The sequence below is a fragment of the Myodes glareolus genome, chromosome 12 (assembly GCF_982192425.1).
Source record: "Myodes glareolus chromosome 12, mMyoGla1.1, whole genome shotgun sequence".
Classification (NCBI taxonomy): Eukaryota; Metazoa; Chordata; class Mammalia; order Rodentia; family Cricetidae; genus Myodes; species Myodes glareolus.
Window position 1 is genome coordinate 20,610,326 of NC_142037.1, and position 19,585 is coordinate 20,629,910.

Consider the following 19,585-nt stretch of genomic DNA (forward strand, 5'->3'; position numbering starts at 1 on the left):
CTGCTTCAGGGAAGAGGGATCTGAGAACCTGCTCCAGTGCTGAGGGGACCTAAGAGAGGGCAGACCAAGAAAAACTTCCTAGTACACAGTCAGCCCACAACATCAAGATCCAAGAAGAGACCCAGCAGAACATCCCAGTGGAAAAAGCCATCCCACATCCAGCCTACAATCTTAAGGATGGCTCCAGTGACATCATGCTCTTAAAGGTGAGAACTGCCCCCACAACTGCCTGTGCTTTGTTTGTTGCAGGGATTTCCCCTCCCGTCCTGGTCTCATCCTGTTTCTTCCCTCCCTGCCATCCTTTCTTTCAAAGTGTCCCAGGTCAGCAAACTCCTGGCCTAGCTTCTCTTTCCTGCTTTTTCCCCCACATCTGGAGAGGAAGGCCAAGAGGACTAAAGCTGTGAGGCCCCTCACCCTGCCCAGGCGTAATGTCCATGTGAAACCAGGAATGTGTGCTCTGTGGCAGGTTGGGAAAAGATAGTCCCAGAGGGTGTATTTCCTACAAGAAGTGGAGCTAACAGAACAGAAGTGTTAGGAGTGTGATTCCCACTATCCAGATTGTTACAACAAAGCTATTGAGATATATGTTGGGGACCCAAACATCAAGCATGCTTTCTTTAGGGTAAGTTCAATTTTCATCCTCTTTGGGCTCCATGGGAGGGGGAAAGTAATCTGGGACCTAGAGAGCAATCTTCAAGGGACTCTTTGATCTTTCTCCCTGGGAATGGCAGTAACTAGTAACTAACTAGGACCTCAGAGCTGACAAGGAGCCTCGGTGAAGGCAGCTGTTGCTGGCAGGATTTGCACAGTTCTCCTGACACCTAGGACCAGGCTTTAGAAAACTGTTCTCCGTGTGTGTGTGTGTGTGTGTGTGTGTGTGTGTGTGTGTGTGTGTGTCTGTCATTACCACAAGCCAGAATCTCCCCAGAGAAGGTACCCACTTTTGTCAATGGTCTGGTCCTCCATGCTCACATCAGGCTCACTCACCCATCCCCATGTTCTTAGCAATTGCCTGGAGCTGAGAGTCCCACACATCTTCATAGAGAGTAGATCACAGACCTGCAGAAAGGGCAGAGGCTCAGGAGGGAGGTGAAGCAGTAACCCTGTCCACAATCAGAGTGGGAAGCTCAGGGGCCACTGGCCTGCCCTCCGTTCTCCCACAAATGAGTGCACAAGTCATACTCATCAGAGAGGGAGGTAGGAAGAGGGAGAGGGTAATTTCAGCTTAATCCCCTGTGGTTTCTCTTTATTCACAGGGGGATTCTGGAAGGCCTCTCCTGTGTAACAAAGTCCTTGCAGGCTTCGTCTCCTAAGGGAATAAAGATGGTTCTGCACCAGGAGTCTTCACCAGCATGAAAACTGGTTGGAGAATCCTGGGAGGATTAGAGGGATAATGCTAGGTGACATGATTATATAAAATTTTTTCTATTAATTCAAAGTGCTAAGTATAATAACAGTAAAATTAAAACCGAATTATCTCACTCCATCTTAGAAATTCACTGAGACCACAGCTCTGTCCATCAAGCCAGTTGTGTCCAACAAGTTCATTTGTTTCTCAAAAACTATGTCCATCCCACAAAGGTCGTGTTGTCCTCATTCACTGTTTTTGTTTGCTTTTTCTTTTTCTCTTTCTTTTTTTCTGAGACAGGCTTTCTCTGTGTAGCTTTGAGTGTCCTGGAACTCTATAGACTGGGCTGGCCTTGAACTCACAGAGATATGTCTGCCTCCAGAGTACGGGGATTAAAGTGGTGTATCTCAACTGTTCCCTTACTTTTAGGATGAAAGCACACTAAAAAAAATTCTACTATTTAGAGATGTTCAATTTCTTTATTAGATATCACTAAATTGGAACTTGATCCATGGCTTTTAAAGATTCCCTTCAAACAGGCACCATGTAATTAAGATCATTTTATTGTAAGGATTTTGTTGCTTAACTGTATGTACAGATATTGTATCATTTATATATGGTTTCTTTTCAAAGAGGAATTATCAATCTTCATTATGGCTTATATAGTAATGTGCAGCCCCAAACAGTTATCCCTTCACTGTGGCCCATAAATGCCAAATGGTTACAATATATACACTGGATGATTAATTTTTATGCAATTAATATCAGGACTGCAATACACAGCAATGATATGAAAGCTTCTATGGATACAAAATATGAAAGGAGAAAATTTAAAAATATATGAAAAACCTTAAGCTGTAGGTGTTCAGCAGGACCTTGTTGCTCTGTGGTTATCTGCATGTACATGCTTACACACACACACACACACACACACACACACACACACAGAGAGAGAGAGACAGACAGACAGACAGACAGACACACACACACACACACACACACACACACACACACAACCTTGTTCTCAAGCCAAGCCTATCCTGTATCACCTCCAAGAGTTGGTCTTATACAGGTCTAACAGCATTGTGCTCTAAACTCAGATCCTCAGCTCACTCCTGTCAATATCAGCCTTTTAAAGGCTGGAACCCTGTCTGTTCTACTTCCTAATCTAGTCCACTAAATAAACATTCAGGATCTTAACATGGTCCTTGTTTATCTACAGTAAATTCTAGGCAATGTTGTAGACAGTACCACAACAGTACTTCCTCATCAGGGAAACCAGTTATGACCTTACCTTATTAAACTTTAAATACAATCCTGAATCTCTGGTTTAGAGATAAATGCCAATACATAATAAACAAGTAACCGATACATGTCATTTGTGATTCGTTATTGTGCTTAAGTATATATGACGGTAAGTCATGATTGTTGGCCTTAGGGAAAAGATTGAGATTTCCATGTGACACCCTAGCAGTTTAAGAGAGTCAGAGTGAGTTAAGATTAAATCATCAAATGATTCCAACAGATGGTTCCACAGTATGATCAGAAGTCAAAGAGGTTAATGAGAACATGTACTGAAACTCCACCCAGCCAAATATGACTCTTCCTAACTCTCACTAAATACTGTATAACTTTGTCTGTGTATTTGTAGTGCTATAACTGTTGAGTAGCAAATTGGTGGTCTGTATTATTTAAAATGGAAAGAAAAAAAAACAAAAAAGAACTTACCAGAATACAAAAGATGTAAGAGGTAAAAAGGACATGGTTTTGCTCAGTGCAGTCACCTCAGACTTCCTGGGGTCTCAGGGCCCCTCAACCACAGTCTCCACACCATCCGCTCTCTTGGTCTTTATTCCAGTTTAGCTCATGTCAATGTGGTGACAGTGACATTTTTACCCAAAACAGAAAATGTCCTTAAGTACTGTAGCCAATCAGAGCAGAGGTACACAGGTTTAAAAGACATGTGAGGTCACTGAGCGCTCACCTCCTTCATCCTTCAAGGGCTGTGTCCACTCTGCCCTCCTCCAACCCGAGAGCCTTCCTGGGAAGATGGCAGCAGTCCTGATTCTCCTGACCTTTCTTCTGCCGCTTGGAGCTGGTGCAGGTGAGTGGACACCCCTGTTCTGGAGGTGCCATCCCATAATACCCCTGTGGAGTCTCTGCCCAGCTCTAGTCAGGAACTTCCTGCACTGAACCAGGAGCTTTCTGAACCTCAGGTCCCAGACCAACCCAGACCTGTTAGCCTGTCACTGGCTAGATCCTCAGCAAGGTCTGAAGAAGGGCGGTGTCCTCAGAGGACACGGTGGGCACTAGCTTCTCCCTGCTCTTTGTGTCACCTGGGGAGTGGATCATCCCTAAAAGGAGAAGTAGCAGAGAACGAAATAAAACTAAAAGGTAAATCATTAAACTTACCTGAGCCCCAACCGAGGACAGCTTTAATGACCACCCTGCCATGGAGCATGCCACCAGCTCAAGAATATTACCTTTATTTAGTAACCTCTACCCTCAGGTTGTTGAAGAAAGAGGCCCAGGGTGACAAGTTACCCGCATTTCATACTCCACTAGCTTTGAAGTCCAGTTTTGGTTGACTTCTCCACTTCTTTCTTCAGGTCATCAGTTATTCCCTTTATGCCAGCACACTCTCCCAATGTCCCATAAGCCCCGAATTCCATGAGCTCTGAACCACCAGTCCTCTAGCTAAGTAGAAGTCATTCTTCCACGCAGCCGAAGCTTTTATGGAGAACCTAGGATATTATGGGCACCAGAATAGGAGAACTTTAGAAAATCCCTCCCTAAAGAGCTTAGGGTAAGAGATGACGAACTGGCAGAAATCAAGACATGAGAGGTGTCCAGAGACTCACTAACAGAGAAAGACTAACATTGAACCTCCCAGTATCCCCTTGGTCTCTAGCATCATGAAGAAAGAAGTTTGTTCCTCCATGTATTTGTAAAGCATGGGCTGGAGGACAAGTCCTACCCACCTCTTCTCAGAACAGGGCACTGAGGCTTCAGACTCAGCAAAGATCATTCTATGTGCAAGGAATTCTGTCCACAACAATCTTGGGGAACTGTAGATCTCACCCCATCACCCCTCCCTAGATCTTCCCTCCTACCTCATCTGCTGTTCCAAGACACCTCATATTCTAGCCTTTTCTTTCAGAGGAGATCATCGGGGGCCATGAGGTCAAGCCCCACTACCGCCCCTACATGGCATTTATTACATTTGTGAAAGATGGTGGCAGAAGTGGTGGCTGCGGAGGCTTCCTGGTGCGAGACAATTTCGTGCTGACAGCTGCTCACTGCAGGGGAAGGTGAGGAGAAGCAGCTGACCCATGCTTTCTGAGACCCCAACAGAAGTTTTCATCCTCTACTTGTGGCTGCTCCTGTAAGAGCTCACTAGAGGGCAGGGCTGTGACAATGGAAGGATGACAACAGGGAAACTTTGAGGTCAAAGGGTGAGAGGTCTAGAAGCATATTGGGTTGAAAGCAACTACACTGGTCAGACCAAAGCAGTAGCTGAGGGTGAAAGTGTACTTTCAGAGTCAATGCAAACTTTGCGTATTGCCTAGAAGCAAAAGTGAACCCTCAGAAGTCTAGTGTCCTTGAGAAGCAAAGAGCAGCAGGTCACACCCTGACCTTCACACTTCTGTCTCTTCAAGTCCCCTCAGCTAGAGCCCCACCCTGCCCACCAAGCCTCTAACAGCTCCCTGGACTGTGTCCTCTCTCACTCCACATCTCCCATCTGCACTCTGCTCTCTACACAGCTCAATGAAAGTCACTCTAGGAGCCCACAACATAACGTTCATAGAGAAGACCCAGCAGATCATTCCTGTGGCAGTACCCATCCCACATCCAGACTTCAATCGTAAGGATCGCTCCAATGACATCATGCTGTTAAAGGTGGGAACTGCCCCCACAGCTCTCTGAGCTCTGCTTGCTGCAGGGATTGCCCCTCCCCTCCTCCTCTCATTCTGTTCCTTCCCTCCCTGCCATTGGGATTCTCAAAGGGTCCCAGGCCAGCAGGCTCCTGGCTGAGCTGCTCTCTCTTCCTCTCACAGCTGGAGAGGAAGGCCAAGAGAACTAATGCTGTGAGACCCCTCAACCTGCCCAGGCGCAAGGTCCTTGTGAAGCCAGGGGACATGTGCTATGTGGCTGGTTGGGGACAGTTGGCTCCGAAGGGTGAACTCCCAGATACATTGCAAGAGGTAGAGCTGACTGTCCAGAAGGACCAGGAGTGTGAGTCCCGCTTCCCACGTCGTTACAACAAAACCATTCAGATCTGTGTGGGGGACCCAAAGATCAATCGTACTGCTTCTGCTGTAAGTTGGATTGTCCTCCTCTCTGGGTTACATGGGAGGGGAAAAGCAATCTGGGACCTATAGACCAAACATCAACATACTCCTTTGCCCACTGATTATGATCCTACTCCCTGGGAACAGCAGTCACAGTAACTAGCTGTGAAGGCAGATGGTACAAAGCAGAAACTGCACAGCCCTACTGACTCCCAGGCCCAGGCTTTAGAAAACTTTGCTCTGCCTGTGTTATTACCTCAAGCAGGGGTCTTCTCAGAGCAGGCACCCACATTTATTAATGGTCTGGTCCTCCATGCTCATATCAGGCTCACTCACCTGTCCTGATGTCTCTTAAACAATGGCCTTGACCTGAGGGTCCCACACACCTTCATAGCAAGTGGATCACAGTGGAGAAAGGGCAGAGGCAGGGCTCAGAAGGGAGATTAAGCAGTAACCCTGTCCATAATCAGAGTGAGAAACCCAGGAATACCAGGCCTGTCCTCCGATCTCCCACAAGCAGAGCACACAATTCGTGCACTTTGAAGAGAAGCCTTGACGTGAGAGGGAGGCTGGGACTAGGGTGAACTGCTGAGTCCCCTCTTGTAGTGCCATTTTAATTTTATTTTAATAAATAAAGATTGCCTGAAGATATGAGTGTGAAACATTTCCACTGGTCAGCCTTACAGACAGGGTAACACACACCTTTAATCCCAGTAGCCACAATAACACGCACCTTTAATCCCAGTGTTGAACGCCTTTAATCCCAGTCCTAGAGAGGAATATTAAATGGGAGGAGACAACTCTCAGTTGCAGTCTCCTTCTGAGATTCCAGGAGGTAGGATCTCCATTTCAGACAAAGGTTGAGGTAAGAGCCTGTGGATGGCTGCTTTCCTTTTTGGATCTTAAGGTTGAACCCAAATTTCTGAGTCTGTGTTTTTAATAATCATGCATCAAAAGCAGTTTTGACTCTTGGCTTAGGAGAGTAAAGCCAAATCTGAGCAGAGATATAGAGAGAAAGTAGGCAGAGTCAGGGAGATACCATGTAGCTGCCACAGGAGAAAGATGGCAGCCACCAGTAGACCACAACCTCATGGTCATACAAACATCAATAGAAATGGGTTATTTTAAGATATAAGTGTAGCTAGAAATACGCCTAAGCTATTGGCAAAGAGTATTGTAATTAATATAGTTTCTGTGTTAATCATGTGGGTCTGGGCGGCCAGGAAATGAATGGTCTCCACTTACACCCTGTGACCCTTCTCCTTTCACAGGGGGATTCTGGAGGGCCTCTCGTGTGTAAAAAAGCAGCTGCAGGCATTGTGTCCTTTGGGTCTAAAAATGGTTCAGCTCCATGTGTCTTCACCAGAGTGTCAAGTTTCCTATCCTGGATAAAGAAAATGATGAAACGCAGCTAACTACAGAGCAAACCAGACCCCTCCCTGACTCACCATCTTCCTTATGGCAGAGTCCAGGATTGTCCTAGGACAGAAACCAGCATCTCAATAAAGGTCTCTTTGCAGAATCAAAAGACTGGTTTCATTTCACAAGGATCATCTCTGTGCCTAGCCAGCCTATATCACACTTTAGCTCTTTGCTCACCCTAACTCCAGACACACACCTTGGCCAAAGCTCAGGCAAGGCCACTGAGCAGCTCCTTTTCACTTGTCCCTCTGTGCAATGCCTGCCCTTCTGACTGGTTCAAAGCTGAGCTTGTGTATCTCTTGTCTTGGGTCTCAGGGCAAACTCTTTTCCTCCTCTGTGTCATATGGAAGAAAGGAGAGGGAAAGCACCTTGGGCACTGAAGAAGAGAGCCTGATCTGAGCCTAGGATTCCTTGAGCAAGTGACCTCAATGACATCTAATCTCCAACCAGTAACATGGTGGCTTCTTGTACAAAAGATGAGCCCATGCTCAGACTCCCCTTCGAGAGGAACCCCTGGGCTCCTCCCACAGCTTTATCTTAAAGGTGTTCAAAGCCCCCTTGCTTTGCACCCTTGAGCACATATTGGAGTAGAATCAGAGGCAGTATATGTCTTAAACACAGACTGCTTGAGATTCTTCTAATCCATGGAAGTATCTCCCAGCCCTCACTGTTTGCATAGAGTTTACTAGGCTCCCCTAACATCTGCACTGATGTTCTGTATCTGGGGAGGGAAGTAATTCAATTCAGCAAGACAGAACTTCTCTGCTTCCCCAGACCATTACTGTACACCAAGCCCTGAGGGTCACAGACCAGACACAAGAACACAAGATCTTCTGGTTCGTGCTGGGGAACCCCACTGGTATTCCTTCATTATTCTGTACTATGTCAGACATCTGCCAGCACCATTCTCTGTGGACTTAGGGAATATAGAGTTTCTATTCTGTATTTGTGTCCCATGCCACCTTTCTGTGGTGGTTTTTAGTGACTATGTCCCCTCTAGGCTCATGTATTTGATCACCTTGTTCCTGATTGATGATGTTGTTTGAGGATGTTAGGAAATATGGCCTTGATGGAGCAAGTCCATTGCTGGGGCAGGAACTGACTCACACCATTACCAATCTTTTCTCTCTCTGTTATTATTCCGTGTGTGTGTGCGTGCGTGCGTGTGTGTGTGTGTGTGTGTGTGTGTGTGTGTGTGTGTAACTGTATTTTATAGCTCTTGAGCATGAAGTTTGTTGATGACAACATGTTCCAATGCTGTGCAATATGGATATACGTGTGCTCTTGGAAGTGTGAAACATGCCTGACTTCAGTGTGATGCTGTCTGTGTTTTCTCTTCCAAGTGAAGACAGTCAAACTGGCACCACCCTATTCTCATGTGCTCCTGGTAACTTAGCAAACTAAACAGACGTTATCAATAAAATTTTAATCTCCATAGCACAATGGGATTTTAATGGTATTTGGAAAACAAGTAAGCATTCCTTTTTGTTCATTAAGAGACACACACCACAATCTTGCCTCACACACCACGACCCAGCCACCGTTTTACAATCAGCTCTCACTCCATGCTCCATATGCAGCTGAGATGTAGAAATACTCAAATCTTGCTATTTTCTTTTCAATTTTCATAATAAAAATAAATATAGTTCCTTATCTATTATTATTTTTAATTGCAGCATGGCTTCAATACCATAATAGAAAATAATACAACTCAAAAAAGAGAGAGGATCACTCAACTGAAAGGTGGCAGACAGCTACTTTTTATTGTCAGATAAATACAAGGTTCTATTCAACATTTGAGAATTTTTGAGTGCTCACAAAGGTGGAAACAGAAAAGGCATTACATGCAAACCGTGCGACCTCACATAGCAGCTGTCAAGGATGGTGACACAAGGACAGAGCAGTGGAACTGAGAAGGACGTCTTCTCAATAACAAAAGCACTTATGTTTCAATCCAGGGTGCTGAGGGTGTGGCTCAGTGGGTAAGAGCACTAGCTGAACAAGCAGGAGAATTTGAGTTCAGATCCCAGCACCCACATAAAAGATGTTGAGTGTGGCTGATGTGCCTGCATCCTCAGTGCAGAGACAGGAAGACTGTTGATGCTTGCTGCTAGCAGCCTCAACGAAACAGTCTGTTCAGGTTCAGGGAGAGACCCCATCTCAAAGACTAAGACAGAAAACAGTAGAGGACCTTGACATCTTCCTCTGCTCTCAGACAGGCATGGGACACATACATTGACATACATGTTTACACACAAGCACCACACAGTAAAAAGATAGTCACACCTGTTCTAGTTATGTTCTGTTACTGTGATAAAACATTTTCCCAAAGTGCTTGGCCAGGAAAGGGTTGATTTTTCTCACATGTCCCACCTGCACTACATCACTGATGGAAGTCAGGGCAGGCAGGAGCTCAAGCAGGAGCAGAGGCAGGAACCTCGGGGGAAGGCTGCCTGCTGGAGTGCTTCCAGGCTCATGTTCATCTGCTTTCTTATCCAACCCAAAACTTCCTGCCCATGAATAGCCCTATCCAAAGCGGGATAGGCCCAAATTCATCCATTAGCAACCAAGAAAGTACCTCTACAAACATGCCCATAGTCTATCTAATGGACACAATCTTGAACTGGGGGTTTCTCTTCCCAGGTGTTTCTAGTTTATGTCGATTTGACGGAAAGTACCCAGCACAGCTGGTTAGATAGGCTCTGTGGTTAAAAGGTAGACAAGTGGTTATGTGGTTATACTTAAAATAATAAAACAAAACAAACCCAAAAAAGCATTTCTTGATAGTGAGTCCACTGAGAGGTGTACAAATAGTGTGCCAATTATGATATGCCCTAAGGAGTGAGGAATATTTATTAATAAACTCATTGGTTTTAAAACCAAGAGAACAGAAGAAATTGAGAGAAATAATCTATTCAAAGAACTTTGGAGAGCAGAAGCACTCATGTTAAATCTTATTCTTTGGGCATGGATGGCAGTGCTGATGCTAAGAACAGCACAACCTGATATTTGGTTCCAGGTAGTGATGATGGAGCTAACGTCATTGAAGAGATAACACCACTGAAAGACACTAAATAACTTTTTTTTTTGGTATGGGGCAGTGGAAAATATATCAAAGTGGTTTTCTTTGTCCATAATCAGCCTAACTAGTACAGCTGCTGCTGATGCCCAGCGATGGTAGTTTAAATAGAGACCCAGCCTGGCAGTGGTGGAGAAAGCCTTTAATCCCAGTACGAGGAATCAGAGGCAGCTTGGTCTCTGAGGTAAAGCACAGCCTGGTCTACAGAGGAAGTTCCATAAGAGCCAGCGATACACAGAGAAACCCTGTCTCGAAACTAAGTGAAGGAATGAACAAATCAAATGAATAAAAATGTAAATCAAAAGAAAATAAGAGGAACTTGTAAAATCAAGAGAAGACAGTGTAATTATCACACGATACTCATGATTAGTGACGTGTCCTAGCAGAAGTCATCAAGAAAACTTATGAGAAAAGAAGATTGTCTCATTGGGAATTGTGAGGGATGAGAGGGGATGAATTTGAGCAAAAATGACAAAAAAAACATTGGATACATATATAATATTGTCAAAGAAGACAAGCTAAGATCTAATTTAATGCAAAATCATTAAAAATGGGTAATCTCCCCAGTACTGAGTCTCATAAGGGAAAAAGGATTAAATCATCTGTAATGCCAGGTAGGCCTGGAAAGTGTTCATGGTAACTATGATGAAATCATTTACATTTTAGAAGTAAGATAGCCATTCTCTGGACATTACCAAAACTTATTAGGTTACTTACAATGCTTTAAATAGTATTTATGCCAGAATTTAGAAATGAAAACTCAATTACAAATTGACCTTTACAAATTACAGATTTGACAGTTTATTTCATCTTTAACGGAAAACCAACCTCTCAATACCACGTTTTATACCTAAGTGCTCCAGAAGAAGGGGGAATTACAGTAAGCTCAATTTAAGGCAAATAACTGCATTTCAATGCAGCTCAATACCGGTTTGTAAACAGTGACATAACCTTGCTATTACATTTGAAAGAAAATATGAAAGGAGATATCAAGATTTCCAGAAATAATATCACTATTTGGTATAATTACAAGGTCATTTTCATCAGCATATATATTATCTGCCAAAGTTCCCTGCTGAGTTTCAGTTGGAAATGCCTAGATCTGCATTCCTCCCTTCAACCTAAAAATATTTTCAATCATGTTCATTCTCGACATTTATGGGCCTTTTGTAGAACCTTCTCTACATACATGGGATATACATACTTATAGGACCTTCTCTGAAACAAGAGCTCACCCTTCACAGACACACTGGATTCACACCATCAGATTTTCATAGCACCCACACTTGTGAGGAACAGGTCTGGAGAGATGGCTCTGACGTCTTAATGGTAGAGACTGCTCTTGCAGAGGCCCCAAGTTCAGTTCTGAGCACCCATGTTGAATGTCTCATAACACTTGTAACCTCAGTTCCTCTGGCCTACAAGGGCGTTTGTACTCACATGCACATGCCCCAACCGGAACACAGACACATACACATAATCCATAGTTAAAATCCTTGATGCAGATATACTCTAGACATGATGAGGGAACTACACCTGTGAAATTCAGCAATATGACTGCTTAAATAAGATCTGAACAATGACAACACCAGTAGACCTTCCAAAGCGGTTGGGGAAATAGCAGGGGCCATCCCAAGATGAAGAGCAACAAACTATAAAGTGCTGAGAGAGGGAGAAATAGTCTTCCGCAAAGATGAGACCCCCAATGATTATCCAATCCTAAGTGGTCAGACCTAAAAGAAATATGAATTCAAGCAAAAATAAACTGACTTTGTAAGCTGGATTTCTATTTTCATCACTGTGAATGTTGAGAGAGAGAAAGAGAGAGAGAGAATGGTAATTAAAGAATAAGAGGCCTTGAGTCTGAAGGGGATGGAGCAATCTGAAATGAGTTAGAGGGATAATGGCTGATAGCACATTTATTTTAATTTTTCAACAGTCTGAATGGTAACAGTAAAATTAGAACCAAAATATCTCACCCCATCTCAGGAATTCACTGAGATTGGAGCTATGTCCATCAAGACAGTTGTGTTTAACAAGTCCATTTGTTTTTCCAAAGCAATGTCAAAGGGGCCACAGAGTTGTGTTGTCCTCATTCACTATTTTCGTTTGTTTGCTATTTATTTGTTATTTTTTTCTATCCTGAAAAAGCGTTTCTATGTCTGGCCCTGTGCATCCTGGAACTCACTGTGTGGACCAGGTTGCCCTGACTCACAGAGATATGTCTGCCTCTGCCTCCTGAGTGCTGGCATTAAAGGGTTTGCCAACACTGTTCTCCTAATTTTTAGGATGAAATCACACTAAATTAAATAATACTACTTAGCTGTGTTCACTTACTTATTAGATATCACTAAATTGGAGCCCGTTTCATGCGTTTAAAAGATTCCCTCATCATGGGTACCATATAATTAAGAGTATTATATTTTGTAAGGATTTGATTGCATACCTGTACGTGCAGATAATGTATCATTTATACATAGTTTCTTCTCAGGGAGGAATTACCAATTTTTGTTATAGCATATACATAAATAAATATACATCATATATATCTATAATATAGTATAGTAATGTGTATCTCAAAACAGTTCTCCCTTCATTGTGGCACAAAATTAACACAGAGTTTCAAGCCACGGACTGCATGATTAATTAAGATCAATTAATATGTGGACTACAGTTAACTGCTGGGACAAGTAAGCCTCTATGGATACCAAGTATGAAAAAAAGTAAGTTCAAAAAATCTCAGGAAAACATAAAGTTGTAGAGATAACAGGACACAGGGTGCTCTGGTGTTGTTCTAGATGTGCATGCTTAAACACACACACACACACAAGCAGGCATGCATGCACATGTATGCACGCTTGAGCACAGCACACAAACACACCTCTGTTCTTAGGGCAAGGCCAGCCTGTCTTAATCCCAGAGCTGATCTCACATGGCTGTGTCCATCACCTACACTAAGCTCAGATCCCCAGATAACTCCAGTCGTAATCAGCCTCTTCAAGAGCTGGATTCCTGTCTGTCTCACTCCTGGATCAGGTCCACTCTACAACCACTCAAGACTAATCAAGGTTCTTGTTTATCTATTAAAGATCCAAACAACACTGTAGGAAATCTGCTGAAGTCCTCAGCAGGGAAGTCTGTGCTGATCTAGTCTTACCGACCTCTTGAGAGATGAATGCCAATACAAAGTAAACAGGTAACCAATACATGCTTTTGTGATCTGTTAGTATACTTAATTAAACAAGACATTAAACATGATCATTGGTCACTATGTTTCATTTGCTTTAGGGATTTCTCTGTGACACCCTAGCAGTTTAGGAGAGTCAGAGTGCGTGAAGATTAATTCATCGGAGTATTCCAATAGATGGTTCCTCAGTATGATCAGAACTCCCAGAGGTTAATGAGAAGATGTACTGAAACTCTGCCTCGCCAAATATGGTGCAGTATCAGCTTTCAATAAGTACTGTATAACTTTGTCTGTGTATATGTAGTGCTATAGCAGTTTTGTGGTAAATTGTGTGTAACCAACATGTTTTTTTAAAAAAAAAAGAAAAGGAAGAAAGAAAAAACCAAAGAAACTAAAAAAAAAAATCTTACCAGAATGGAAAAAAATGTAAAAGATAAGAAAAGCTACACTTTTATCTCAGTGCAGGCACAGTGGATTTCCTGGGGTCTCAGACCCTCCTCAACCACAACCTTAACACCTTCTTTTCTTGGTCTTTATCCAGGATTAGCTCAGAGGATGTCAGTGTAGTGACAGTGTCATTTTTACCCCAATCAGGAAACTGCCTGAGCTATGAAGCCAATCAGAGCAGAGGTGCCCAGGTTTAAAAGGCCTGTGAGGTCACTGAGCGCTCACCTCCTTCATCCTTCAAGGGCCGTGTCCACTCTGCCCTCCTCCAACCCGAGAGCCTTCCTGGGAAGATGGCAGCAGTCCTGATTCTCCTGACCTTTCTTCTGCTGCTTGGAGCTGGTGCAGGTGAGTGAACACCCCTGTTCTGGAGGTGCCATCCCATAATACCTCTGTGTAGTCTCTGACCAGCTCTAGTCAGGAACTTCCTGCACTGAACTAGGAGCTTTCTGAACCTTAGGTCCCAGAGTAACCCAGACCGGGAAGCCTGTCACTGGCTAGATCCTCAACAAGGTCTGAAGAAGAGCGGTGTTTCAGAGGCCATGGTGGGCTCTAACTTCTCCCTGCTCTGTCCCCTAGAGAATGGAACATCCCAAAATAGAGGTGTAGCAGAGAATGCAAAGTTACTAAATGTATGCCATTAACTCTAACAGAGCTCAGACCCAGGACAGCTTCTATAACCAGTCAACAACGATGTAAGGAAACTGTTGAAGAAGAATAATGAATAATCAGCATTATTTATTAATCTCCACCATCAGGCTACTAAGTCTAGAGGCATAGAGTGACAAGATGCCTGTTCTGTATACTCCATTATCTTTGCCATCTAGTTTTGCTTGGCCCTCTACTTCTTTCTGCAGGTCCCCAGCTACTGCCATTATACCATCTGAATTCTACAGTATCCCATAGGCTCTGATTCCCTTGAGCTCTGAGCAATCAGTCCTTCAGCTAAGTAAAAATCATTCTTCCATGCAGCTAACCCATTTACTGAGAACCTAGGATATGATGGACACCAGAACAGGAGAATTTTAGAAAATCCCTCTCTAAAGACCATGGGGTAAAAGGTGACAAAATTAGCAGAAATCAAGACAGCAGATGCGTCTGGAGACCCATTACCGGAGAAAGATTAACATGAGCCACCCAGCATCCCCTTGGCCTCTAGCTTCATGAAGATAGAAGTTTGTCCCTCCATGTATTTGTAAAGCATGGGGTAGATGACGAGTCTTACCCACCCCTTCTCAGAACAGGGCACTGACGCTTCAGACTCAGCAAAGATCAATCTATGTGCAAAGAATTCTGTTCACAACAGTCTTGGGGAACTGTAGATCTCACCCCATCATCCTTCCCTAAATCTTCCCTCCTAGCTCATCTGTTGCTCCCAGACACCTCATATTCTTGCCTTTCTTTCAGAGGAGATTATCGGGGGCCATGAGGTCAAGCCCCACTCCCGCCCCTACATGGCATTTATTGCATTTGTGGATGTTGATGGCAGAAGTCACAGCTGCGGAGGCTTCCTGGTAAAAGACAACTTCGTGCTGACAGCTGCTCACTGCAGGGGAAGGTGAGGAGAAGGAGCTAGGCCATGTTTTCTGAGACACCAAGACAAGTTTCTCCTTTCTGCTTGTAGCTGCTCCTTTTAGAACTCACTAGAGGACAGGGCTGTGACAATGGAAGTCTGTCATTAGGGAAACTTTGAGGTCAGAGGGTGAGAGTCCAGAGGCAGCAGCACAGTTGAGTTGAGAGCAACTACACTGGTCAGACTACAGCAGTGTTTGAGATTGAAAGTACACATTAAGAGTCAATGCATCCCTCGCAGTCCTGATTTCCTTTTTCATTTTCTTTGTCCTTCTGCTCCTCATTTGGACCTTGGGGGGCTCAGTCCGGTGCTCCAATGTGGGTCTCCATCTGTATCGCCCTCTATCGCCAGATGAAGGATCTATGGTGATAAGCAAAATATTCATCAGTATGGTTATGGGCCAAGGCCGGTTCAGGCACCCTCTCCTCTGTCCAGAGAACAATCTGGGGATCTCTCCTTGGACCTGGGATCCCATATATAACCAAGTCTCCTGTAAACCCTAAAATGACTCCCTTAGTTGAAATATATTCTTCCCTGATCCCATATTCATCCTTCCTCCCTCCCCCCCAATCCCGGTCCACCGAGCTTTCCCCATCCTCCCCTACTCCCTTCTCTCTAACCATCTCCCCTTCCTACAACCCTCCCACTCCCCTCCCCCATGCACCCGACGTTACCTGGGACTCTTGACTATTTCCTACCGCCTGGCACCCACTGATACAAGGGGACGGATCTAATGAGAGCTTACCAAGGCCAGTTGGACTGTGACTGAACGAGGACGTGATCCAACCAGATTCTCTGAATGTGGCCGGATTCTCTGAATGTGGCTGGCCCGGAGTCTTTCTGAAAAGCCATTGACAATGACACTGGGACTTGTTTCCTCTGCATATACTGGATTTTGGGGATCCAGTCTGTTTGGATACTCACCTTCCTGGACCTGGAGGGAGTGGGGAGGAACTTGAACTTCCCACAGGGCAGGAAACCCTGACTGCCCTTAGGGATGAAGAGGGAGGAGGAGAGGGAGTGGGGGGAGTGGGAGGGTGTTGGGAAGAGGGGCGGAAATGGAAACTTTTATAATTTAATAAAATTACTTTCTAAAAAAAAAAGAGTCAATGCAAACATGCAAACTTTGGAGTATTGCCTGGAAACAAGAGCAAGTTCCCAGGAGTCTAGTGTTCTTGTAAAGGAAAGAGCAGACGGTCACACACTGTGGCCATTCTGTCTCCTCAGGTCATCTCAGCTAGAGCCCCACCCTGCCCACCCAGCCTAACAGTTCCTGGACTGTGTCCTCTCTCACTCCACATCTCCCATCTGCACTCTGCTCTCTACAGGTCAATGAAAGTCACTCTAGGAGCCCACAACATCAGCATCCGAGAGGAGACCCAGCAGATCATCCCTGTGGCTAAAGCCATCCCACACCCATACTACAATCTCAAGGACGACTCCAGTGACATCATGCTCTTAAAGGTGAGAACTGCCCCCACCACTCCCTTAGATCTGCTTTGCAGGGATTGCCCCCCCTCCTACTCTCATTCTCTTCCTTCTCTTCCTGCCATCCTGACTTTCAAAGGGTCCCAGGCTACCATTTTCCTGGCTGAGCTGCTCTCTCCTGCTTCTTCCCCCATAGCTGGAGAGGAAAGCAAATAGGACTAAAGCTGTGAGGCCTCTCAGGCTGCCCAGGAGGAATGTCTATGTGAAGCCAGGGGACGTTTGCTATGTGGCTGGTTGGGGACAGTTGGCTCCGAAGGGCGAACTTCCAGATACATTGCAAGTGGTAGAGCTGACCGTCCAGAAGGACCAGGAGTGTGAGTCCCGCTTTTCACGTCATTACAACAAAGCCACTGCAATCTGTGTGGGGGACCCAAAGATCAAGCGAGCTACCTTTAACGTAAGTTGGATTGTCCTTGCCTCTGGGCTCCATGGGAGGAGAAAAGCAATCTGGAACCTAGGGATCAAACATCAAGGGACTCTTTCCCCAATTGGTCATTATCTTATTCCCTGGGAACAGCAGGAACAGTAACTAACTCGAGCCTCAGAGCTGACAAGGAGCCTTGGTGAAGGCAGCTGGCATAAAGTGGGATTTGTAGAGCCCTCCTGACTCCCAGGTCCAGGACTATGTGTTGTCGTCATGAGCATGGGTCTCCTCAGAGCAGGCACCCACATTTGTCAATGTTCTGGTCCTTCATGCTTACGTCAGGCCCTCTCCCCTTTCCCCATGTTCTTAAATAATGACCTGGAGCTGAGGGTCCCACACACCTGCATATTGAGTGGATCACAGTGGAGAAAGGGCAGAGGCTGGTCTCAGGAGGGAGGTGAAGTGCTGTAACTGTCCACTATCAGAATTGGAACCCCAGGGACCAGAGGCCTGCCCTCCATTTCTCTCAACACACAATTCATACACCTTGAAGAGGTGCCTTGACATGAGAGGAAGGCTGGGACTAGGCTGAACAACAGCTCAGTCCTCTCTGACCCTTCTCCATTCACAGGGGGATTCTGGAGGGCCTCTCGTGTGTAAAAACAGAGCAGCAGGCATTGTGTCCTTGGCCTATTCTGATGGCTCAGCACCAGGAACCTTCACCAGAGTGTCAAGTTTCCTATCCTGGATACAGAAAATGATAAAACATTGCTAACTTGAGAACAAACCAGACCCATCGCTGACTCACCGTCTTCCCTACAGCTGAGTCCAGGAGTGTCCTAGGAAAAGAAACCAGCAAATCAATAAACCCGACTTTGCAGAATTGAAAGCCTGGCTTCCTGCTGATTCCCAGGGACCAGCTCTTTACTTCACAGACCAATGCCCTACTTTTCTTCTCTGCTCTCTCCAGCACCATCCACATCCTCGCCCCAAATCTCAGGCATGGCCATTGCACACCTTGTTTGTACTTGTATCACTCTGCAGTGCCCGTTCTTCCGACAGGCCCAAGTTGAACATGGGTGTCTCTTTTTGTGGTGCTCCGGGTGAACATTTGTCCTCCTGTGTGTCATGTGGAAGAAAAGAGAGGCAAAGCACCATTGGTCCTTGAGATATGAAGGCAGAGCTGAGGTCACTGTCGATGGTCCTTCTAGGGCAGGGTTTCTCTGTCCCACATCTTCATCCTTAAAGTGACAGCAATTTCAGAAAGGTCTGTTTTACATCTGGAATTCATTTTGATATCCTCTTCTGGAAACAGGGCCAAGCTTCCACCATCTCCTTCTTTTTTTAATTTTTTTAAATTTTTTTTATATTTTTTTATTAATTTATAATAATTTCCACTTCTGCCCCTCCTCCCAATACCCTCCAACTCCCCCCCACTCCCTCTCCTCCTCCCTCTCCAGCCCTAAGAGCAGTCAGGGTTTCCTGCCCTGTGGGAAATTCAAGTTCCTCACCCCTCCCTCCAGGTCTAGGAAGGTGAGCATCCAAACAGACTAGGATCCCCCAAAGCCAGTACATGCAGAGGAAACAAGTCCCAGTGCCATTATCAATGGCTTCTCAGACAGTCCCCATGTCAGTCACATTCAGAGAATCCGGTTTGATCACATGCTCGTTAAGTCCCAGTCCAGCTGGCCTTTGTGAGCTCTCATTAGATCAGGCCCCTTGTATCAGTAGCGAACGCACCCCTCGCGGTCCTGACTTCCTTGTTCATGTTCTCCCTCCTTCTGCTCCTCATTTGGACCTTGGGGGCTCAGTCCAGCGCTCCAATGTGGGTCTCTGTCTCAATCTCCATCCATCGTCGGATGAAGGTTCCCTCTGATCCTGACTTCCTTGTTCATGTTCTCTCTCCTTCCCTTCTTTTTTATGCCTACTCCTGTGACTTATCAGCTTCTATGCTTTCAAGTCCATGCTAATCTTTACATGTCCCTACCTCTTATCCCCCTACCTAGGACACCCAGAACCACATATGATCCCATTCATTAGAGTGTAAGACCTGTGGTGTCAGCCTAAATCATGACCCGGCAGGGAGGGGGCTCACAAATGTGCAGGCCAGAAGTGTCATCATAGAGGTTCCATGTAGGTCTGGGCTTTCAGTGTCTGTCTAAAACCTTTTACCTCACCTCCCACATGCTGAGATCTAGGGAAGCTCTTTGTAGTCAGCTCACTCACACCCCCAACCTCCCCATGTGCTCAGCATCCATAGCAGCAGGGTCTCTCAGCAGCATGAGCTCCTCTGAGCTTGTTCATCTCAATCATTGTCGGCTTCTAGGCTATGATGCCCTGCTGTCATTTGGTCACTGTCAGTCTTGGACATCCCCAAGGCAAAAGAGC

At 45.2% G+C, this 19,585-nt stretch overlaps 2 protein-coding genes and 1 pseudogene across 2 annotated transcripts; all 3 read left to right on the forward strand.

Moving 5' to 3' along the window:
- Nucleotides 1-1,313, forward strand: part of LOC148120187 (granzyme C-like) — a 32,955-nt pseudogene extending 31,642 nt beyond the window's left edge.
- A 2,008-nt stretch (nt 1,314-3,321) lies between these two features.
- LOC148120188 (granzyme C-like) lies at nt 3,322-7,168 on the forward strand. Its single transcript, XM_087912074.1, has 5 exons — nt 3,322-3,452; nt 4,509-4,659; nt 5,113-5,248; nt 5,407-5,667; nt 6,912-7,168. Exons 1-5 carry the CDS (start codon nt 3,398-3,400, stop codon nt 7,053-7,055), a joined length of 747 nt encoding a protein of 248 aa, XP_087768200.1. The 5' UTR covers nt 3,322-3,397; the 3' UTR covers nt 7,056-7,168.
- Nucleotides 7,169-13,962: 6,794 nt separating this feature from the next.
- LOC148120189 (granzyme C-like) lies at nt 13,963-18,086 on the forward strand. Its single transcript, XM_087912078.1, has 5 exons — nt 13,963-14,120; nt 15,180-15,330; nt 16,674-16,809; nt 16,970-17,230; nt 17,829-18,086. The coding sequence occupies exons 1-5, from the start codon at nt 14,066-14,068 to the stop codon at nt 17,970-17,972; spliced, it is 747 nt and encodes a 248-aa protein (XP_087768204.1). The 5' UTR covers nt 13,963-14,065; the 3' UTR covers nt 17,973-18,086.
- The last annotated feature ends 1,499 nt before the right edge of the window (nt 18,087-19,585 follow it).